At 34.1% G+C, this 23,936-nt stretch overlaps 2 protein-coding genes across 5 annotated transcripts; one reads left to right on the top strand and one right to left on the bottom strand.

Annotated features, from left to right (window-relative positions):
* Nucleotides 1-468: 468 nt before the first annotated feature.
* LOC101267447 (F-box/LRR-repeat protein 17) lies at nt 469-5,380 on the top strand. Its single transcript, XM_004247288.5, has 11 exons — nt 469-1,183; nt 1,303-1,404; nt 2,691-2,835; nt 2,937-3,121; nt 3,235-3,339; nt 3,662-3,759; nt 3,852-4,072; nt 4,147-4,213; nt 4,311-4,396; nt 4,890-4,988; nt 5,120-5,380. Exons 1-11 carry the CDS (start codon nt 579-581, stop codon nt 5,183-5,185), a joined length of 1,779 nt encoding a protein of 592 aa, XP_004247336.1. The 5' UTR covers nt 469-578; the 3' UTR covers nt 5,186-5,380.
* A 3,616-nt stretch (nt 5,381-8,996) lies between these two features.
* On the bottom strand, nt 8,997-23,361 carry LOC101245289 (E3 ubiquitin-protein ligase RGLG3). 4 transcript variants are annotated; one of them, XM_004247166.5, is made up of 13 exons: nt 23,237-23,361; nt 19,288-19,426; nt 16,217-16,492; nt 15,338-15,422; nt 15,112-15,252; nt 14,904-15,017; nt 13,041-13,138; nt 12,880-12,959; nt 12,700-12,805; nt 10,603-10,730; nt 10,389-10,515; nt 10,219-10,275; nt 8,997-9,331 (listed from the first exon to the last, which is right to left on the bottom strand). In XM_004247166.5, the coding sequence occupies exons 3-13, from the start codon at nt 16,457-16,459 to the stop codon at nt 9,248-9,250; spliced, it is 1,263 nt and encodes a 420-aa protein (XP_004247214.1). In that variant the 5' UTR covers nt 16,460-16,492; nt 19,288-19,426; nt 23,237-23,361; the 3' UTR covers nt 8,997-9,247. The 4 variants fall into 4 exon arrangements, with proteins under 4 accessions (XP_004247214.1, XP_010326428.1, XP_069144794.1 ...); XM_010328126.4 differs by lacking the exon at nt 23,237-23,361 and having other exon boundaries at nt 16,217-16,503; nt 19,288-19,428; XM_069288693.1 differs by lacking the exons at nt 19,288-19,426; nt 23,237-23,361 and adding an exon at nt 19,094-19,234.
* Nucleotides 23,362-23,936: the final 575 nt, after the last annotated feature.

Genomic DNA, 23,936 nt, shown 5'->3' with positions numbered 1-23,936 from the left:
ATTAGCATGCTATCAAATAACCACGAGAGATTCAATTTAACGTAATATAACTAGAATAGCGAGCTAAATATAAGTTGAGAAACTCGTGTTTAGGTGTGTGTTCAGTATGAAGGAAATTATATATTGTTTGATCGATTGCTATCAAATCACCATGAGAGATTCGATTTGACGAAACATAATTAGAAAAGCGAACTAGATACAAGTTGAGAAAAACGTGTTTAGAACGGCGTGTTCGGTATGAAAAAAATATTATTTGATTGATTAAATATTTAATTTATAAAAACGAACTCCTTAATAATGATTTTCTAAATAAACATCTTGATATATTTGGTATATATTTAATTTAAAACTCCAAAAATTATAGATCTAATTTACTTTTGAGTTTTTTTTTTTTTTTTTAAATTGAAAAAATTAGTCAGCAAGCACATGATGCCGCTCTACTTATTATAAAATAAAAATTTTCGAAGAGATAAAGCGCCAAAACTCCCGCGCCTTCCGACCCATATCCCCGCCCTTTATTTCTTCCCTTTTTCTTACCTCATTTTCATCTCTTTCTCACTTTTTCACTTTCACTATCAATGGAGGGTCGCCATTCTCATCCATCTACTCCAATCCCCGAAGATTTTGTTCAGAAGCGTGGCAAGAAACGGGGAAGCTATAACTGTGGTAGATGTGGACTTCCCAAAAAAGGACATGTTTGTGATTTGACTAAGGAGTTTAGTGAAGTTCCTACTCCAACATCTAGTGATGCTAAGTCATTTGTTTTGCCTTCTCAGCTTTCTGTTATTCGTTCTAACCCTACCCCACCTTTACCTCCGCCACGTCAGCCGGTTGTGCAGCTCCGGCGGGCGCTTTCGTTTGATGATATTGGTGTTACTGACGAATCGCCTGGATCTGATGATGAGGGGGAGGGGGAGTTTTTGGATTTTGAGAGTGAGTTGGATTTAGGTGGATCTGGGAAGTTGCCGGCGAATTGTTTGTGGGAAGTGCTTAAGAGATTGCCACCGTCGTCGTTGCTTTCTTCGGCGAAGGTGTGTAAGGGTTGGAGGGATGTTTCTAGGAGGATTTGGAAGTCGGCGGAGGAGCTTAGACTTGAGGTTCCTATGAAAGCTCAGATTGGACTTGTTGGATCGGTGTTGCAGAAGTGTCCTGGACTTGTTAAGCTTTCTCTTAGAATGAAAAGGTATGGTTTTATTAATTAATGGTTGGATCTATAGATTTATCAACTGGATTTTGTCTTGTTTAGGAACATAATGGTAGCTTTGTTGTGAGCTAATGAAGTACTGGTTTTTGGTGTTTCAGTGATGTGGATGCCACAATGCTGGCCTGCATTGCATTTTCCTGCCCTAATCTGGATTCACTGGAGATCCTCACTTCCGATACCTCAGTCAATCGAATCACTGGGTATGCTTTGGATCTCATTCTCACTGTATATTTGATAAATTGTCTCTTTGATCTTAATGTCGAGTTGATTATATAAGTGCTGTTATCTTGTAAATTAGCTGTAGAAGGAGGTGGGATTCCCACCCTTTGAGGGCTCAGATCTGATATTTATCCATGTTAACTTTTCTAGCAAAGTTGACTTTTTTGATGTTTAGGTTTTTGTTATCACAATGCATTCTAGTTACATAGTTTTCCGTTAGTTAGATGTGTCTAATACCTCATATGCAGTATATGTGCTATAATTATGTGTCAATGCAGAAGCAAAAAATCTGTGGTTATCTTTGATTGCTTTCTCTTTAGCTGGAAGTCTCATTGTGGATTTTTAGTTAACTTACTCATTCAGGCTCAGTTATGTTGAATGCAAAGAACTTACATTTGGGAAGTCGGTGACTATACTACTTCATATGTAAACAACAGCAATAACTACAGATAAATTCCAAATCATTCAGAGCCTCACTATCTATATGTCTGATTTACATTTGTTTCTATCTAATGTTTAATAATGTATGATTCTTAAAATAAGGTACATTGCGTATTTATTGGAATAATAATGTCTAAGGAGATTAAATGACTTCTAGTTAACATAGGGCTTAAGTAAGTGTACAGACATGTCTAAGTCTTAATTCGATCTAATTGATGTTGCCTATGAGTATCTTTCTTCTTTTTTATGCTTTATTGCTTGCTTTTCTTGCATGAATTTCAAGAGACTTAAGTCTTCCGAATATTTTCTTTCCATATGATTTTATATCTATCTTATTTTATTTTACACCTTCAAAATTATAGTTTCACACTTGGATTGGTACATCAATTGACTTCCTCTTATATTATCTTCTATGTGTGCTACTTGAATCTTCCGTTCTTAAGCTTTTTTAATCTTATCTAGTCTGTGATTGCACCTTCATATTACATACCTTACATTCAATGCCATATCAAAGTTGCATATGTATTTACAGGCCCAACTAAATACCATTTACTAAAGATTCATGAAAATAATCTGTCTACCATAGCTTTTCTGCATTTATACATTTTGATCAATCCTTGTTGGCAGATATTTTCTGATGTTGTAAATCTCTTATTTGATGTCCAAATTGGAACTTTGGTATATTTGAATATCTAGACATCTTCTAAAAGACCCTTAATAGCACTACAGGGGCCTGTCCTATCTTTTATATCCAGGAACAATTTTGCAATATTATCAATGTCAATCTGATCTAATGGTTCTTGTAAAACCCATGTGTCTTATATAGGGATGACTTAGGTCGTTTTGTAGCTGATAAAAGGTGTCTTACCAATCTTAAGATGGAAGGCTGCTCAAATCTTGGAGGCTTTACTCTTTCTTCAACCAGCCTTTCCACTCTTTGCCTTTTGGAACTCTTTTGTCACTCTAAGATGGTAAACTGTCTAAAGATGTTATGGCATTAAACCTATAACTATCTGTGCTTAGTCCATTTTCTGCAGTACAAGCCTTCTTCTGACATGTTTCACTTGCTTAGGTCTTCAACTGCCCCAATTTGAAGGAAATCTCCCTGATTTTTTCTTGCCAAGAGAATGAAAACACTGATCTTACAGCTATGGTGAATGGTCTTGGAAGGAGCTGTCCAAGACTACAGAACATTCATGTTGCCTCAGTTCGGCTGACACATGCTGTTGTGCTTGCTCTAACAGCAGCAAATTTAAGGTTTGTAATGTTTTTTTGGTTTTGGCTCTTACAGTTTTCTTTGATTAATTTTTCTTTTATTAAAGATACCTTGAACCTTCATAAAGCTTATTAGTTACTACTTTGAATTTCAGGGGATTAAGAATGCTTTCACTTGTACTAGGATCAGAAATTACTGATGCATCTGTTGCTGCTATTGTTTCGAGCTACTCAAGGCTTGAGTTACTTGATTTGAGTGGGTATGTTTCACTTTCTGATATCTTATTTGGTTCCTCCATATTGTTGGGATGGCAAATACTGGAGTGTTTGATTATATATGTACAAATTATATATTATCTAACCAATTTTCACTTAAGCTGGTATGTGATAGCTACTTTAACAAATAACATTGGGGTAGCAATTGAACTAAGTTTATGGTTGAGAAGTAGGCTAATTTTCTAGTAAAGATCTTGGAAAATTGTTAACTTAATTTAGAATGACATTCAGGTTATGTCATTGTTACTCCTTCAGTGCATATACACGCACCTGCATATCTAATGTCAACTATTTCTCTTATTACAGGTCTAGTATTAGTGACAGTGGCATTGGGATGATATGCAATGTATTTCCGGAGACATTGTTGAAACTACTCCTTGCTCTCTGTCCAAACATTACGTCAAGTAATACTTAAATCTGCTTCCTTGACATCTAATCCAGCACAAATTTTGCTATGCCTCTAATGTATTTTCTCTCTTGTTGGATTATTTTATAGGTGGCATACAATTTGCTGCAGCTCAGTTGCCTAACCTAGAGCTAATGGATTGTGGAATGAGCATATGCGATCCAGATCTAGACAGTCCAGCAGCACAGGAAAATGATAATGTTGATATACAAAGAACACCAAGTAGTAAATTACACCTTATTTATCAGAAACTGATTATTAAGCACAGCCACTTGAAGAAACTCAGCTTATGGGGTTGCTCTGGCTTAGATGTAAGATATCAGTCTATCAGATATAAGGATTATTCATGTCATTGCTACTGTTGCTCATTGAGATTTTCATGCAGGCATTATATCTCAATTGTCCGGAGCTTAATGATTTGAACCTGAACTCTTGTATGAATTTGAATCCAGGTCTGCACTTTCATGTCCCTCATTTAGGTTGTGATCTCTTTTGGAGTTGAGGGTTTTCTTTCTTCATCTAAACCATAAATTTTATACTTAACTACAGGAAGATTGCTACTCCAGTGCCCCAATCTGGAAAGTGTACATGCATCAGGTTGTCAAGACACATTGGTTGAAGCTCTTCAGAATCAGGTAAACCAGCAGATGCCTCCTGCATTTAGACTTTGTTTTCCGTTCTGCATCATTCTTCGGCTGGGTGACCTTTTCCACGTTGTATCAGACTGCTAGTTAGGCCTGGTTAGTCTTTGTGTGGATTCCATAGACTTGAGGCATTTGTAAGATTGGCAGACCCACTGTGCGCTTTTTGGCCTGCTGTAAAAAGAAACAACCTAACTTAGTATGGCCTTGGAGATTCACTTAATTAAAGCTTCTTGCTCTCTCTGGTGGTACATGTAAGGTTAAAAGTAATATTAACAAGTTAGTAATCATATCCTTTTGCCCAGGGTAGGGTGAGTAAAAAGAGATTTTGAAAACTAAACAGTTACTACTCATATCCTTTTGCCCCAGTGTAGGGCTGACTAAAAGTAGATTATCCATGGCAGTAAGAACATTAGAATCACCACAGTTCACTTTCTGCCCAGTTTTCTTGGTTTCAAGTCTTGACTCTCTTTTGTTTTCCATGCAGGTTTGTGGTGATTTTATGGTTGAAGACGATCATTTTCCTTGTAAACGTCTTCCTGATGGCTCAAAAAGGATCAGAGTTCCTCATTCATACAGTCCCCAGGTAATGCAAATAAGCTTACATCACTACAAAGCTGATAACACAACTAAAAGTTGAGATTTTTTTTCATTTTTTGTCTAGACATTTGCCTTTTAAATGATTCTATCTAAAATACTACTTTTATGTATGTGCAGCCATTTGATGATGGAAAGAGAAAGAGAAGGCTTTCAAAGCAACGTTGTGCAGTGCTTGTTTATTAGTCAGAAACTCATCTTGTACTGGCTTTGTTGTTGATCTAGGCCATCTTATTTGTCTAATTCTTTGTATTTATAGTGATCTGAGGTCAAGGCCTAATCATGTAATCTTCATTTATAGAACTAAACTCAATGTTATCAATACAGGGATTATATTCCCTATATCAATAAAAAGTGCTTGGCACTGTGAACTTTGTGATATTTTCAGCATTTTCCCCATTGATTTTACACAGTTTTGTTTGCAGAAGGTGCATTCTGCTTATACATGCTAAATTCTAGTGAGGATGGAAATGGTTAAGAGTATAACTGTTGACATGGATGCAATAATCCCAAAAAATAAAATTGTCAAGATTTTGAGTGTGTTTTCTTTGGTTTAACACTGCAACCAACATCTTGTGTGTTTTTAGGTGACTAGCTAACTTTGTAATTTTGAAGTGCAAAACCACTAAAATTTTAACAAATCAATTTTATGTATCCGTTTTAAACTATGTACGAGTGAGTTATTTTAAGTACCATGTAAGTATCACCTCATATTTTTTAGTTGATTTCACAAGTGAAAAATAGGACCATGTAAAGAGAAAGGGAAGACAAAATGGAAAAGAAGAAAGAGGGAGAGAGAAATAATTGGAGGAGAAGAAAAAAATATATATGAAGGAATCGATGGGAAAGGTAGGTTATAGGTGTGCTAAAAAATGTATATATGTTCTCTCTTACTAAATTTATTCTAGCTTTTAAAGTAGATAAAATGAGCCACTGTCCAAAGTGTAAAATAGTCTCATGTATATATAATGTACTAGTCTTTGCTCACGTGCAAAGCATGTGTACCCTATTAATTAATATTCCGTTTTTTTAAATGACACAAGTATAAAATATATAAATGAGGGTCTATGATCCTATACTATGTGTTGACAGTAATAACTACATTTCTTAAAGAATGAAAAAGTTCGTCAAAGAACCAACAAAAATTGAAATCCCAAGGTAAAAAATAGAAAACTATCACATAACGTATAAAATTGAGCAATACCTCGAGAATACATTTCAAAATTACTAAAAATAGTCAAAACATAAATATAAAGAAACATTCAATGATACAACATATTAACAAGACCACACAAAAATAAAATAATAACGGTGTAAACCTGTAACGACCTGTTAGTCGTTTTGAGCAGTAGATTTATTTCTGGTAATAACTGTCTGGGTCGACGGATCCCACGACGGACCGTCATGGGCACGACGGACCGTCGAGGGTGTCTCGTTCCAAAACACTTAGAATTCTGAAAAATTGGTTACTGAGAACAACTCTCTGAACTTCGCGACGACATGGCAGGACGGACCGTCGTGGGCACGACGGACCGTCACAGACCCTTTGATGAAATTTAGTCTCTGAACTTTGTGATGGAAGCAGCAGGACGGACCGTCGCAAGCACGACGGGCAGTCACAGACTGCGTAACCCTGACTGGGTCGGATTTCTGTTAAAAGTTTTAAGGGGCGTTTTGGACTATTCCTGCTTATAATTATAAAGTTAGGGGTTTAATGTTAATAATTCAATTACTTGGGGGTTAAAGGAGATAACCTTGAATTAATTAGTGGGTTACTTTGGTCATCTTTTATACTTAATTATATGGTAATTAGGGTAAAAAAAAAAGGAGTTTGAATAAGGAAAAAATCAGAAAAAGAGAAAGAGAGGGAGAACGATCGAGAGAAGAGAGAAACGAAGAGGAAAGCAAAGCTTTTGGGGGATAGCTTGCTTGATCGCTAATTCTTCGGTGGAGGTAGGTTATGGTTTATACTATTTCGTAGTAAAACTCTTAATAGCGAATGATATGTATTGGGTAATTTTGTAAAGTCTTCTATATGCTTAATTGTGTGCTTGCATGATATGATTATGTAATTGTGATGAATTAGCATGATGAGGCTGTTGAATCTTAAACCTTAAAACCTCTCTATTAATGATAATGCCTTGGTATAAAAGAAGGCTTGATGAACTAAAAGAATGAGGTTAATGGATCGGGTGTCACGAACCGACACGTAGTATTAAGGGATCGGGTGTCACGAACCGACACGTAGTATTAGGGGATCGGGTGTCACGAACCGACACATAATATTAGGGGATCGGGTGTCACGAACCGACACATAGTATTAGGGGATCGGGTGTCACGAACCGACACATAGTATTAGGGGATCGGGTGTCACGAACCGACACGTAGTATTAGGGGATCGGAGTGTCACGTTCCGACACAAGAAGAATAAAGAGAATGAATCTTGAATTATCTTAATACACTCAAAACTTAAAGAACCTTTTCCCAAATGAGTATGGTATGGAGGCTTGAGTCCTCATGGGTGTACTTGGCGTTATTATCAATGATTCTTGTACTTGTTGCTGCTACCTGTTGAGTATTGTAGCTGATTTTATGATATTATCTCATATATATTGCTTTCTATTTTGAGTTGGCCGATGATATCTACTCAGTACTTGTGCTTGTACTGACCCCTACTTGTATGTTTCCTTCTTTGTTATTTGTGGAGTGCAGCAAACGTACCGTCGTCTTCAACTCAACCGCAACTCTAGCCAGTCTTCACCACGTCAGATTTCAGGGTGAGCTATTGTTCCTAGCTCGGACTGGATTCTCTCTCATTCATGTCTTGATGTCCTTGAAGTTCGGACATGGACTATCTCTTGTATTTGTTTTAGCTTCCTAGACATTCTTAGATTTAGTAATTTGGGGATAGATGTTCTTGTGGTGATGACTTCAAGATTTTGGGGAATGATAAGTATTGAATTTTAGAAGTTATTAATTGATTTCGTTAATGAGGTTTAAGTCTTCCGCATTATATTCTGTTTATTATGGTTGAAATGTTGGGGTAAAGATTGGTTGGTTCGCTCACATAGGAGGGTAAGTGTGGGTGCCACTCGCGACTCGTTTTGGGTCGTGACAAAACCTCTTCTACTCTAGATTGAAACCACAATGAGGCAAAGCATATCAAATACCATAAAACCAATAAAAAAATTGATATTCAAAGAATACATCAAAATCTAATATTAAGAAAGAAGAATCAAAAGCACATAACAGTAAAAAGATCACACAAAATTAACAAATTGTATTACAGATTCTTAGCACAATTTGATGAAAACAAGATAAAAAACTTAAAGAAAATATATTAAAATACAATAAACAAAATCAAGATTAAATAAATAAAATAATAAAAAAGAAAAAACATAAAGATTCAATATGAATGAAATTACCTTTAGTGTCTATACTACTTCTTGTATATCTTTTCTCTATTAACAACAAAAAGTGATAAGAAGAATTGATATACACATTTATCAAGGAAAATACAACTTTTGGTGTTTCCTCTTCATTGTAACTATTTCCCAAAAGAATTTGAACCATTGTGTCTAGAGGCATGAAATTAAAGAAAAAAAATTATTTAACATTAAATTAATTATATATTAATATTTATTTAGTTTAGAGATAAAATAAGAGCAAAATAGTGATTCAACTTTTAAATTTGAAGCTTCCCACTTATAATAATATATGATTGATATTGTACAAATACTGTATAGTTATGTATCAAAGATAGATACACATCTATATATGTTGTCAATATAATAAGCTACATATTGCACATAGATTTTTTCACAATCCCAACCAACTCAAATGTCCTCCGAAATTTAGATAGAGTTCCTCTTAATATTTCAAGTCTTTTGATATATAGTAACATCGTTTGGTCATATATTTATTGTGCCAAAAGATGATTGACAATTTTACTAGCATGGATAATTTTGTTTCCATCAAAACAAAAGAGGTAGCAGAATCAGTGACAAGAATATCCAACTATCCACATACAAGTTTATCATACATTTTATTTAGTTATGTACATTTTGCTATAGAGACACTAAAAATGTGCATAAACGAAAAAAATGGGATAAGTGTAGAACTCCATATAAGTTATACATAGGTTATGGCTCATTTACAAAGAATAGTTTACACCTTCAGAAATACATCTTTAGTTGAAATCCTGGAGCAACTGTGGAGCTTAGGTAGTTCAGGAGATAGTTCTGGCATCTAGCTATATAGTCTTATGCGAGTTTTAATTGGCTCTCGACATAAAGGACACAATTGTATCGTGGCACCACACTCCTTGCATGTCTGAAAATACAATGAAAGATATTCATTAGTCATCACCTGGTCTAGAATATGAGTTGTAGATAATCTGTGATTCAAATGTTAATAGAAAAAACTAGGCGCATTCAGAACATGAGAATCAGTGGCAGAATGAGTACTAGGACAAAAGAAAGCACTAAACATGGAACCTATCATACCAAGTGACCTCGAAAATATGCTAAACGTTATGATCATTCAAATAGGGCACACATCAAATCTCTGAAGTCACAAGGTTAGATGTGCTTACTGTCCAAACTTCAAAAGAATGCTTTGGAGCAAATAAGGTCCTTAGGATAACCGTAGCCATGAAAACCACCATTCTATAGGTGCAGGTGAATGGTATATAGAGATATCTCTATTTCAAGCGAAGTATCTCTCTTCTTTCTGCTACTGTAAGATGAACTAACAGTGCATCAAAAGTTCGTTTCAGCAGCATCGTGTGTTATTCTGGTAGGATATGCACGATTAAGTAGGACATGTAGCACTATTATTTTTCTTTTTGATACTCTCACAGTTTAATGACACTCTTAAGGATTTCTTATAAAAGATTGGATACGGAAGAGCAAAATGAATTGCAAACTAAACATGTTATCTCTGGCCTTTAATTTCCACCATTTTTGTCTTACATTCAATAATGAGATCCTTCTTGTCACAATTCTTTACGGAAAATGAATTGATCTAAGCAGCATAATGTTATTGCAATTCTGGAAAAAGTATTCATTTAGACATTCTAAAATTATATGATAGATTATAAGCTGAAACTATAGTGGTCAAACGTCTCATGTAAACTTAAAAAGATTATGCCATAGATTAATTATAAAGATTAGATTCAACAGTAACAGTAGTTAAGTGTCACTTCTATAATCACTTACCAGATGACCACATCCAAAAGCCATGTCCTTTGGGTTTGTCAAGCAAATAGGACAAACCTTAAGAAAAAGGGAAAACATTATTTAGAAAAATAAACAGAGCGAAGAAAACAGACTTTTACGAACATTGAGTTATACAAGAAGAGAAAGAACCATATAACAGAAACACTTACTTGTTCTGCAGCTCCTGAGTCAACAGGTTCATAGCTTGTCACATGTGGTACTGATTTGACAGCAACGTCATGATCAATTACTTCACGAGGAGGAGGTAATGGCCTTGTACGAGGGCCTCTATTGCTTCTAAATAACAAGTTTTAAAAAAGTTAGGCATCACGTAGATGCTTTCACCTTGCAAGAAGAATATACACAAAGATAGATGCTACTCACTCCCTGAATCGAAGGCGTTGTGTGGCTCGGTACTGAAATGGAATTTCCATTAGTGCAGCAAGAGCAAAGGCTGTTTCCTTCTTGGCCATCTCTGAACGCTCAGACATGATCTTTGTAAAATTAACGAACTACAAGTGGGTACACAAATAATTAGGAAACTGAAGTTGATTAGCATCAAAACTTTCACCGCTAGAAGAAGAAATAACGCCCTACAGGAAGGTCGCATATGAAAGGACTGTGCAAGATCATTTTCTTCCAAAAAGCGAACTTAATCGTCTATAAAACGGGGGCCAATTATACCCCCCCCCCCCCCAAAAAAAAAAAAAAACAAAAAAAAAAACAGAAAAGTTCAGTCCATTTTGTAGCATGAGAATTAGCCTCCATGCTTTCCTTCTGTTAAAATCTGCTCCACCTGAATTCTCCGACATTCCAAACGCACATCAGCTGTTTTACCCTATTGGCATGAACCAAACGGAAAATTGTTAAAGCATCTCCAACCACAACTTCATTGCAGAATTACAGGGGAAAAAACGAGGATGAGCCTCCTTCAAACTCCCTTACATGTAAAGCACCAGATCACAAGGATCGTATCTCTCTTCTGAAAATCTCAGCAGCAAGAACGACACCCATGATTGTCCAAACAAAGATAAAAGTGATTTCCCTAGGAACTATTGAGTTCGCAATTTGAAGCTTGCTTACATTTGAAAATGATGTACATAGAGAAAATGGACACAACATGATCCTGCCAGCTCTAATCCAACAGAGCATTTTTTTTTCAGATATTGTTTTCAATGATATTTCTTCACGAACCCTTGTCTTTCTCTTGAAAATTGAAGGAATGAAGCAAATTTATAGACAACTTCCTCCATCTTCTGCTAGTCGTGCAAGTTTCTCATAACTTTGCAGTCCAAAACCACGGATCCTCCTTCAGTTAATAAATTCAGCTACCATTAAATTTTTGTTCAACTGAAGTCTGCTTGAAAACATCCACTGTGCACCAATGTTTATCCCAGAGATAAATTCTTCTGCCATCACCAACCACTCAAGAAATCTTTTCTTTTAAAAAAAAAATTGGTAATTCGCAAATCATCTACTTTTCTATATCAATCTGTAGTTTCATGGTGTCCACTCATTAGGTTGTGCCACTTGTTCATGTCCCCTTTTTCTATACCATGTTTCTCGCCTATCACAGTTCTGACTCCTCGCTACCAAACTTCATATTCTCTTGACAACACTATCCCTCTTTAGCACCATCACATAAAAAAAAGTTTGTTACTGTATTCTCTTAACAGATTATAGTGCCGGACGGAAGCATTGCAGCAAACCATTTTCCTGATACAACAAAGATTGCAAAGATGCTTTCTGTTTTTTTTCTCTCTTCTTTTTAAGTAGTTTACCCTTTTTCAGGCTTACAACTAACAGCAGTTGGGGGGGGGGGGGGGGAGGGGAGAGTGTAAAGAAGACGCCTAGAAGTTGGAAGCATAATCCTTCATAAAAGCATGGAAACCTCTAGCAGACAGGTTATGTGGCGCAGTAGTTGAAAATATAAGCAAAAATCCCTAAAAGTAACAGTAGTGTGTATTGGGCAGATGTCACAAGCTATTTAGAGAAGATTCCTGCAAATCCTCTTATTCGAAATCAGCTTCAATTCATCCCTCAGATTTGACAATAAATTACTTTTTTGGTATCTGTTTAAAATATTTGAACCAGCTAGCAATCACTGAATGATAACCTCCTATAGAAAAAGGTATAGTCTTCTTATAAAATTTTTTGCCAGATACGCTAGACAAACTGGGCAGCAAGTTAGCAATTGTTTCTTAGGTGATATCGACCAATATGAGAACCAGCAATCAAGCTTGTAAAAAATAAAAGGAGGGTATTACAACATGGTAGGATTATGACTTATCTTCACTCTGTTAGTGCTAAAGGGAAAAAGGATGAAAGGTAAGCTTCATAGCCACAAATATCGTAACTGTAAAATCCAGAATGAAAATAAAAATAAAAATATCTAGAACAGATGAAAAGTGAAGCATAATTGGTTTAACCAGACATGATAAACAGATGGAAGCAAAGAAAAATAATGTATTTCAGTCATGCCTGGAAGTTATCAAATGCCCGTTGTGGAATGTTATCATCAAACCGTTTCATTTCATCCCATGGGCCATCTCCAACACCAACGAGAATAATTGAAAGAGGATATTCACTGCATGAAAGCATGTCAAGTTAGGCAGGAGAATGGCACTATAAATTAACTTCTAAGAAAGGTTGCCTGTTTACCTAGCAGCAACAATGGAATTTACTGTAGCCTGTTCTTGAGGGCTAAGGCTTCCATGTGGAGTGTCAAGACTCCTTGTTACCTGTTTTTAGAATATGGAATAACTATGGATGAAGCAAGGAAGAATTCAAAGGAGTCAAATTATTTTCAAGAAGATATGAACCTGTCCGTCTGCGATAATGACAAGGACATGATACTGCCCATTATTTGCTTCCACTATATCAATTGCAGCATTGACTATTGGGGCAAATGAAGTTGGACCTACATGTTTTTCAGATGAGTTTGGATAAACATATCAAGCGGGAGCATTTCATAAAGGAAATTCATCAGATAACAACAAACAATCACATGATGCAATAGTATTAAGAAACACAAAAATGAGGCGGACCTAGTCCAAGAGTAACATTAAGGCTCCATCAAAACCTTGGGTTCAATTTTCTAGAAAATATTATACATCTCGTATTTGTTATATCGATAACCTTTGCAGTTTAGTTCAGATTGGTTAGATTTGTAACTCCAACATAATTCTTGCAAAAACTGGGGAACATGGTTAGTGAAGATTCATATAACCTAATCAAACTTGCTCGAGACTGAGGTGTGGTTGTTGTATTAGTTCTTGCCAAAACTGGATAACCATACTATCATAAGTTTCCCCACCCTCTCTAAACACGAAATCTTCGCAAATCTACTCCTCATAATGTTGTTGTCACAAACAATACCTCAGACAATTTATTTTTTTTATAATGGTAACAGTATATTCATCAGCACAGAATCTGTGTTGGGAGCCAAATTTACAGGAGATCCATGAGTCTAAAATATATCTGTGAAGAGTTCTACATCGATGGTTTAAGGGACGGGTGGTTTCTTTATATGGTCTTGAACAATCCTATCCTCATGAGCTAGCTTTTGGGGTTGAGTTAGGTCCAAGATCCATTTCTTTGCATGGTGTTAGAGTAGGGCCCATCCCAATTCTTGTTTCCCGATGTTGGGCCCCGTATTGAAATTCCCAATTATTGACCCAAGATACTTGAAACTTCCTCTCTTGGAGATGACTTGTGTATCGATATTCAGTTCCACATCTACCTCGTAAGTCACGTCACTTAACTTCCACTCCAAGTACTTAGTCTTAGACTCCAAGATTTTTCCCAAAATCTCCAGCCAATCGTTAACTCCGCCGAGTCTCCCACTCCAAGTACTTTGTCTTAATCTTAGACTCCAAATTTTTTTCCAAATTTCCAGCCTACCATCAACTCCGCTGCTCAATGTTAAGTCATCTGCAAATAGCATATACCATGGAACCTCCCCTTGGATATGCAACATCGGTTCATTCTTCACCAAGGCAAATAAAAATAAGCTAAGAGTTAATCATTGGTGAAACCCCATCACAACTGGGAGTGTTGGTCCTTACTCGTATTCCACCAACAACTCGGATGATATCATAAGTTAGTGTAAATGCTGTAGAATATATCAGCAATTTGTAGAGCTTAGGAAATGATAGTAAGAGCTAATGTAACATTTGAGATAAGAAAGTTAGTGTAGTATTAAGAGAATTAACATATCATTGGAAATAATAAGATCATAGTCATTAATTGTTGCTCGTGTACATATAAGATGTAGTCAAGTATATTTAAAAAGCTGAGTTCCAAAAACACTAAGCAAATTAGAATCAATAAAGTTCGTTCCTATTTTTCCAATCAGATTTTCCACAACGTAAAGAGATGCACCATCTATAAATCAGGAGTTCATTAAAAGTACCACACCACAGTATTAACTGTCAATGAAAGACAAACATAGGATGGATGAGATAATCTCTACTTTTTTTGAGAGTTTAGCTTACAAGGTTAACAACAGGACACATTATATGACTATGGAACGCCACCGCTACTAATTTAAGATTTATAAAGGCAGCTAATGATTTAAGATTCATAAAGGCAGCCAATCATAACAAATACTGTATGAACCAAACAGATTACCCCTATCCATCTCTAGAATAAAGGATATTATGAAAGCAGTATTCAGCTCAAACCTGATAATTTCAGATAAGGAACAATTTCCTTATATCTTGTAAGAGCTTCCTCAAATCCATCGCAAGGCCGATGATCAGGGTAAAAGCTAAACACATGCTGATCGTGTGTGGTTGCTAAAATTTACAGAGACAATAACCCATGATCAAGGCTATTTGAAACCATCTTTATTGTTTGTGAAAAAATTAAGTCTCAGAAACAAAAACTAACCGTCACCAAATCCAAAACATGGTATCAGGTTGTCTTCATCAAAAGGAGACAAGGTTCGCCCAATTATAGAGATGGCTTGCTCGTATGGGTTGGCTGTGTGACCAACTGAGTGGAGGCTTCTCCTGTTGAATGAAGACTTCCCTACAACCTCGAAGTTGTCAACCCATCACCTCCACAACTTGAGACAAACACAATGGCTAATAGTTTAGTGATTGAAGTAGTTCACCTGTCCATTCATTGCTTTTGGTGAAATCAATTCCAAGAATCAAGTTTGACGATTCAAGGCCTGCTTCTCGCAATGCGGTAACAACCTGACATAGAAACTCTTTCTGTTATTTATATATTACATTGCTAAAAAGTCTAGCTACTACAGTTCATTAACAAAGTAAGCAATAAAAGAAGGAACTCAACATGAACCGATTCACTGTTGACTTGTTGCCTAATCTAAGTTGATCTGTCAATTCTAAGTTTCTAACAAGAGAAAATGGTCAAACAATGAAACAATGTTTCCAATTATCATCTTTCAGAATACTAGTTCTATAAGTTTAGTGTGGGCTATTTTTATCTTTAGCTATTTTGACTGATAAAATTAAATAGAAAACAACAATGTCTACATATTCTAATGTAATACGACCAGCAGCTCTCTAGAGGTTGTACAGATCTAAGTTACACAAAGTACAACACTTAATATTTCTGACAGCACCTGTGAATGTGCAATGCACAATTGTACTTGATTTGAGATGTAACTATTTTAGCTTCTACCATGAGCTTTACGACATAAGATATTTTCTCTAAATAAAGTAAAGTAGTATACCTTCATAGAATATGTGGTGCTTCAAATGTTGAAATACAAGATTTATGATTAAGAATAGTGACAAAATTGTTTCTTTGTTCAGTATCATAATTCATTAGAGGTGAAAGGTTGACGTGCAAAGTACAAGAATCTCTAAATTACTTGACGCAAACAAAAGATGGTATCTTTAAGGAGAACAACGCGAACTTGCCATTTTTTGTTCATTGCCATCTGATGGCCCCACTTGGGCCACCATCAGATGTTCTGTGAAACTCTATAAAAATAGAATGAACACGTTATTAAGAAATTAACCTCATCCAAAGATTTAAAGTTATCAGCTATGTAAGAGGCTTGCTGGTTCCTTTGATAGTTTGCTCTATCTGAACCCCCGGTGTATGATGTAACTTGAGCTTGATAGTTAGAATCCATGGAGCTTTCTGCATATGTAGTAGGATGATATTGAGGATTGGAGCCAATATGATTTCTTACACGTTCTGGGCTGTGGTGATAATGATCACTATGAGCGTCATTTAAGGCAGACTCTTGATTCCCCATTGTGTAAGAATATGTTCAATGTTGTCAAAAGCTCTGCAAAAACACTGTGATAAGCTGATATAGCAGTAATTTGAATTGTATTCACAGCTACATACTAATCATGTAGAGCGGGTTTATTTGTAAGTTATATTTGCTAGAGCTCAGGAAACCATAAGTGCCTAATCAACAACTCTGTCCATGTGCACAGAACTGAAACCATAAGTGCCTAATCAACAACTCTGTCCATGTGCACAGAACTCATTTTAAGGATTCATATTGAAAATAATAAACAGGTTTTAGAAGCTGTGTAATGACATATCAGCAATATGCTTCTACAGAAATAGAAGTTCCGAGCACAAAGCACAGCGCCTTAACTCAAACTTCTGATTGGGTTGGATAATTCCTTTTGAACTTCCCCTTATAACAAGTAGTTCCAGTATGTTTTCTCTTTACCTGAAGCTACTGCCACTGATGCCTGAACCACTCTTTAAGGTTAATATTCTGATGGGAACTTCCCATACAAAGTAAACACTGCAGTTAGATACACTGAAATCAATTCATTCAAAAGAAACAAAAAAATCAAATAATATTCTGTGGACTGCGGTTAATTATGCTAATAGACCACAAACTAAGGGAGTAAGCTCTTCTTCAATCTACTGAGAAGATGTACTACTGCAACTCCTCCTGTAGATTGGTATAATAGTACTAATATTCCCTGATCCTGGCAAAGGTTACACCCAAAAAAGGAACTAGGAGAGAAGAAGAAACTAAATGGCTCTTTCGTGGAGTATACATATCGTACATCATTTATCAATGCAAAATAAAAACAAATTTTTACATAGAGCTTTTGACATAGTCACATTTGACAATTTCTGTAGAAATGACTAAGCACGGAACTTAACTAAGCTAGAGCTGCCAAGTAGAACCAAAATGAACCTAACAAGGTTGATTTGTATTAACTTACCACATGGATATTATCGGTACCCGTATTATCTGTCACTCAACCCATTTTTTATCCGTATGAAATATGATATATCAGATATATTATCTATTTTTTGCCAATCCATTTTTGACCCTCCCATATCTGACCTATCTGCTCGTTTTCCAGCACTACTCAGAGACATGCTTATGAGTCTGATATTATTTTGGTGCATGTCTACCTTACTTGAGATATGGATTACATACTTGTTTCATATGTATGCTCTCTTAGGTATGAGCTTTCAGGTAGCATTCGAGTCATGAGATGAGTATCTTTTAACTACTTCGACTGGCATGTTTCAAACTAAACCTATATGTTTTTAAATGAAATGAGAACTTGTCCCACATCTGATTATGTGTAATATGGAACAATGATTTCATTGATTTGCATATAAGCTACTAGTAATACCTATCCGCTTTTCCTAAGGGAACATCTAGGATCTAAGCTGCTAGTAACACCTATCCCGCTTGACATCCCAACCTCAAAAGCAAAAGTGACAAGTATAACTATGCTCCAAAACCATCTATATGGGATAAACACTTCGGAATTTCATTCTTCTTTCTCCTAGCCAGCTAACTTTGACATCGAAAGGAAAAGATGACCAATCTGAGCCTTTTCTTTCCTACCAAAAATTCTCATCAACTACCCGTTTTATCCCAACCAACTGCAGCAATAAGCATCGGCCAACTTGAGCTTAGTTTAGTCAAATGATTTAAAACAGAAAACAGGGTAATGAATAAGTCATAATTAGATAGAAGTGAGTAAATACCTAACACATCATCAACCGTCAACCTGTTACACTACATATAGTACTTATTGAAACCTTGGCTCAGTCATTATCCCGGCTAGGATGGATAAAGAATCCAATAAAAGTATCCTTCAGTTCACAAATGTTATTCTAATGAGGGGCGGATCTACAAGCCCGTCTGCGAGTTCAGCCAAACCTAGAAGCTTTGGCACAAATCTTGTATTTGTGTTTAAAAATTCATTTATTATGTATATACATATAATATATCCAGAACTCAATAAGTTGTATTTTCTAGAATGCAAAATCCACAACCTCAAAATCCTAGTTCCGCCTCAGCTACTACTTGGTGCCTCACAAGTAAAGTCAAAGTAAACCATGCATCGATCGCTGGATTTCACTAAACCACTTCATAAAAGTAAGTTTATATGATTATAGAGATACAAAATCCCAAATTGAGTATGCATATTTCCCAGATGCAATGAAGCTACTGTTGACCAGATTTATAACCATTAAAAGACCTCCTTCCTATTTATTTGGTTATCCAGGTACCTTTAGAAGCACACAAAAGCAGCCTTATACCAATTCCCAATCTCAAAAAACAAACAAAGACTAGACAATTAAGGCAATTCAAGTCAAACATAGCAATAATTAATGAATTACAATGCATTTGTCTATAGATCAAATTATTTTTTACTTCATTTGTAATTTATGGAGTTGGAGTTGAAAACGAAGTTGTGTCTAGTTATACTTTTTTGCAAAGAATATTTGGAGCTGATTGAATATACTTCAAAAATTAATACCCACTTTACATAATCTCAAGCTAAATTGTTCAAGGAAATGATTAGTAATCTGATAATATTTGCAGATCTATTATGTTCAGAAATGATTCATGGAAACTTCAAGTTCAAATTCTAGTTAAAAAATTTACCAAATAAAGCGATTTATTAACTTATAATAGTTATAGAAAGTCGTAATTTCAAATATTGAATCCGCTTTCTTTTAGCTAAAGTTAACAAAATCTAGCAATTCCACACACTGATGAGCTATTTACAGAAAAATAAAAAGAACCAGAAAGCAACAGTACAAAGTCAAATGGATATGAGAGAGAGAGAGAGAGCAGACCTGAAGGATCTTCAGATTGCACAGTGAATCTGGTGCTGGGGCCTGGGAATTACCCTTTTGAGCTTTTTCTAGAAGTAATAAATAAATATATTTATAGTTTCTAAAGTTGTCAGTAATCAAAGTTGTTCCTTTTTGATGGCTGCACGTTGAAATTATGATATTGAATATTAGTATGTATATTAGTAAATTATGTTTATATTAGTTAATGTTAGAGATTATTCTTATAAGGTGTTTGATTTAGTGTTATATGATAGAAAAATATGTGTTGTATATGTATTATATACTCAAATATGTCACTAGACATTGAAAAAAAATTCATTTATATGTCATTTTTATTTGAGAAAAGGTTCATCCATGTCATTATTAATTAACTGAAATGACATAGATAAGTCAAACTTTTATCGAATGACCTCAACAAGTCTTTTCTCAAAATTCGATGACATACATAAGCTTTTTACTTTTAAAAAAGTTAATTAATGACGTAGCCGAATCATAATTGACAAAATGTAAAAAAATCATTTTGCAAAATGAAAATTGTTTTCAGTTAACAAATAATGGCGTGAATGAACTTTTTCTTAAATTAAAGATGAGTCAAACTTCTAACGGATGATATAGATAGGTTGTTTTCAAAGTTCGATAACATATTTAAGTTTTTCCCTTAAAATAATTACATTACATAAATCTCGCCTCCCCCCCCCCCCACACCACCACCACCACACACACACCCGCGGATCTTTCTCTCTTTCTCTCTCTATTTCTCAATTGAATTGATATCTAATAAGCAATAAAGGGCTTGTGAGTTCAGATGGGATAATATTGATACAAATCAGGCGAGGAAGTTGTATCAGGTTAGAGATAGTGAATACCTCAGTTTGTTCTCCCTCTTCGATTTCATATTCCGATTCTTAATATTACAGAACGAGGGAGAGATACAATATTGTATCAATCATATTCTTAAAAAGTATAAATCATATAATTACAAATATATAACAATGACAAAATAAAGTAGAAACAACAATGCAATCTATAATCAGGTGCATATACACTCAAATACATAAATACATCGTGAATACACAAGGAACATATACACTTGTTATAATTATATTAGTTCATACAACTTGATAAAATTATATTTATTGATATAGTTATATTTGTTGATACACTTGATAAATAGTGAATACACCAGGAACATATAAAGTTACAAATACACTCAAATACATTGATACATAGTGAATAAACAAAAAACATATAGACTTGATATAATTGTATTTGTTGATACAATCGATACATAATGAATACAGATGAACTAGATACACTTGATACAATTATATTTATTGATACAAATCAATTGTATTTATTATATAACCTAATATAAGAAAGTTATATTTATTTATGGGAAAATTACGCGGTTAAGCAAACTTATATTATTTAATTACTCATCATAGTTATAGTTTGTTTACCACTCGCGACTAACATTATACATTAATTACATGAACTGACTATCAGTTTATATAATTAATCACGTTTGTATATGTATAATTCGCCAGAATATACAAATACATATGTATAATATACAATTGTTTAACCTATATACATATACAATTCACCTCTCTTCCCCTCTCTGCCCCCTCTCGCTCGCCTCTCTTCTCCCTTTCCCAATCTCGCTCGTCTCACTCCTCCCTCCCAATCTTGCTTGCCATATATACAAATGCATATGTATAATAGACAATTACATACATATAAAATTCACCTCTCTCTCACTCTCTGCCCTCACTCTCTCGCCTCTCTGCTCCCTCTCCCAGTCTCTCTCGTGTCTCTCTTCCCTCTCCCAGTCTCTCTTGCCGTAAATATAAATACATATGTATAATATATAATTATCTAACCAATATACATATACAATTCACCTTTCTCCCGCTCTTTTCTCCCTCTTTCTCGCCTCTCTCCTCTCTCTCTCCTAATCTAGCTCGCCTCTCTCCTCCAAATAACATGTGGCTATAGATTGTAATTATTAAACTATAACTATGGAGAGTAATAGACTATTTTTAAGTGGCTATATGTGAAAGTTCCCCTTTATTTATCCCTCTCCTAAATCTTGTATGCCTCTTTCATCACTCTCCCAATCTCACTCACATTTCTCCCCTTTTAACATATAACTCTATATGAATCGTAATTATGCAAAATATAATTATAGATCTCTAATTAAGTCCAAAATATAACCATTTTAAAATTTCTCTATTAAAAATAACATATATATATATATAATATAATTATAGATCTCTAATTAAGTCCAAAATATAACCATTTTAAAATTTCTCTATTAAAAATAACATATATATATATATATATATATATATATATATCATAATATTTTTCTTAAAAAAATAAATTGTTAATAAAACATCCTCTACAAACATGATTAAAAATATGTGAAAATGTTTTGAGGATAGCACCTTTAATCATGCTAATGCATGAATTAAAGATCTTTGCATTACTACAATCATAGATTTCCATATATAATTATACACAACTTACTATTAAATAGAGTGTATAACTAGACATTAGTTATACATAGTTGAACAAAGTGTATGAAACAAAAAACTAGTAAAATACAAAGCTAATTTTTATACACATGCACACACTCGCACATACATTTTTATATATTCATAATTATTTTTTTAATGCACTTTATCGAACGACTATTCAAGGGATAACTTTTGCTAGATTTAGGTACTATTTGTGATGACCCGCCAAGTCATCATGTCACTTGCACGCTACATCACACATTTGTCCATTTGAAAGACTTAAATAGGAAAAATACTAAGGTGATGTTTGACCATAAATATATTTGAGAAAAAACTTGAAAATTAGTGTTTGGCTATATAATTTGTCGTTACTTGACAAACATATTTGTAAAACATCTCAAGTTTTCAAGTTCTAGAAAAATCTAAAGATCACTCAAGTTTTATGTTTTACAAAATACATCATCATTAATTTCAATTAATATCTATTTACAACCAACTCCATTAAACAGAACAATTTATTTTCAATAGGTTATAATTTATCCTCAATTAGTGACACGCTTAAGTATGTGATTATTGTACTGCTCTTGCCCATATTGTTGTCTTTGTTGTTGTTGATCGTCATCTTTATTTTTTTTAATGTAACATTTTCATTATAACTAACAAAACAAACTTATTAAAATTTTTAGAACTTATGGATAGAAGTCTTTTTTTTTCAAAAAAAAAATAGTCAATATTTCTCCCGTATCTATGGCAAACACTTACATGGTGAAACTTCATCCAAACATTACTTGCCAAAAAAAATTGAAAATTTCTGACAGAACGCTATATAACTATTAGTGGAATATTCTAGAGAAATAGTGAGATTTTTAATGGTAGATTCTAGAATTTCATAGATTTGCACGAAAGATTCTTGAAATATTTAAGCTTAGTATTTTGGAAGTTAAAGGAGACTTATTTGTAAATATGTAGAGATTTGTACAATAATTATTATTTGTTCATTAGCTCCTAAGTGAGTAGTATAAATAAAGGGATATTCATTTGTAAAGTCATCAAACAAATAATTCAAGTTCTTCTGTAATACAATTTTTTCTTGCAATTCTTTTAGCAATTTCTAATATCTTAGACTGACTTGACATAACAAAATTATGAGTGAGTTGTCAAAAATTGCATGTGTATTTAATAAAAAACTAATGACACGACAATGTGATATCAAAGCCAGGTTACAACTAAAGAAATGAAAAATGATACAGAAATCAATATTTCTAATATCCAAACCACCAAATTTTCCTGGCAAAATGGGCTATAACAGAAAAAAAAGAACAAAGAATGATTTATGCTAACAAAAGTCCGAAAATATTGCTTGAGATTAAATCAAATGAAATGTTTACATTCAACTAAGGCAAGCAAAGATGATGTGGAGATCTTACCTGAGGTCATATTGCTCAAATAGACAGTGAGTTATGTAGGTTAATATTGAGATGAACGTCATCAAGATATTTAATCTAAATTTCTACAATATTTATATTTTAAAAGAGAATTAATTTAGGATAAATCGAGAAAATATTTTATTAATCTTATGTTGAGTTTATAAATCAACAAGTAAAGTAAAATAAATATTTTAATATTGTAGACATGAAATATAAAATAGAGAAAGTAATAATTAAAATTAATATAATAAATGTTGTAAAATGGATGTCCACACAATATACTTTGTGCCCAAGTAAACTTTGTGGCCAAGTAAACTTCATGGCCAAGTAACTTTGTGTCCAAGTTTCTTAGTCTATATATATCTCCTCTTTGTAATATGAAAGATGAACAAGGAGTAAAAACATTCAATAACGAAAGAAAAGTTAAATACTACTATTATTATTTTGTCTCTCTCTATCTCTACTCTTCTTAATTTCAATTTAATATTTTTATTTTATAGCATGTTATGAGCACGAGTATCTGACCTATCTTAAAAATATACATGAGATGAGTCGCAAAATTTGAGAGATCTTTCGATATGATAAGTATCGAATATGTATTTTATCAAGCATTTAATTATGAGTAAATTTTATGTCACAATATGATCATATCTCTTATTTGAATCTAACGATTATTTAATAACAAAAGTTCTTAAAGAGT

This window comes from Solanum lycopersicum, chromosome 9 (genome assembly GCF_036512215.1).
Source record: "Solanum lycopersicum chromosome 9, SLM_r2.1".
Taxonomy (NCBI): domain Eukaryota; kingdom Viridiplantae; phylum Streptophyta; class Magnoliopsida; order Solanales; family Solanaceae; genus Solanum; species Solanum lycopersicum.
Note: the sequence above shows the minus strand (reverse complement) of the source record. Positions and strands in the feature narration are given on the sequence as shown.

Excerpts from the sequence above, each read along its gene's own strand:
- LOC101267447 (XM_004247288.5), top strand. The coding sequence starts at position 579 with ATGGAGGGTCGCCATTCTCATCCATCTACTCCAATCCCCGAAGATTTT. Across the intron at positions 1,184-1,302 it reads CTTTCTCTTAGAATGAAAAG|TGATGTGGATGCCACAATGC; the intron begins GTATGGTTTTAT and ends TTGGTGTTTCAG. Across the intron at positions 4,397-4,889 it reads TTGAAGCTCTTCAGAATCAG|GTTTGTGGTGATTTTATGGT; the intron begins GTAAACCAGCAG and ends TTTTCCATGCAG.
- LOC101245289 (XM_004247166.5), bottom strand. The coding sequence starts at position 16,459 with ATGGGGAATCAAGAGTCTGCCTTAAATGACGCTCATAGTGATCATTAT. Across the intron at positions 15,423-16,216 it reads ACTTTAAATCTTTGGATGAG|GTTGTTACCGCATTGCGAGA; the intron begins GTTAATTTCTTA and ends TTTCTATGTCAG. Across the intron at positions 12,806-12,879 it reads AATTCCATTGTTGCTGCTAG|TGAATATCCTCTTTCAATTA; the intron begins GTAAACAGGCAA and ends GCTTTCATGCAG.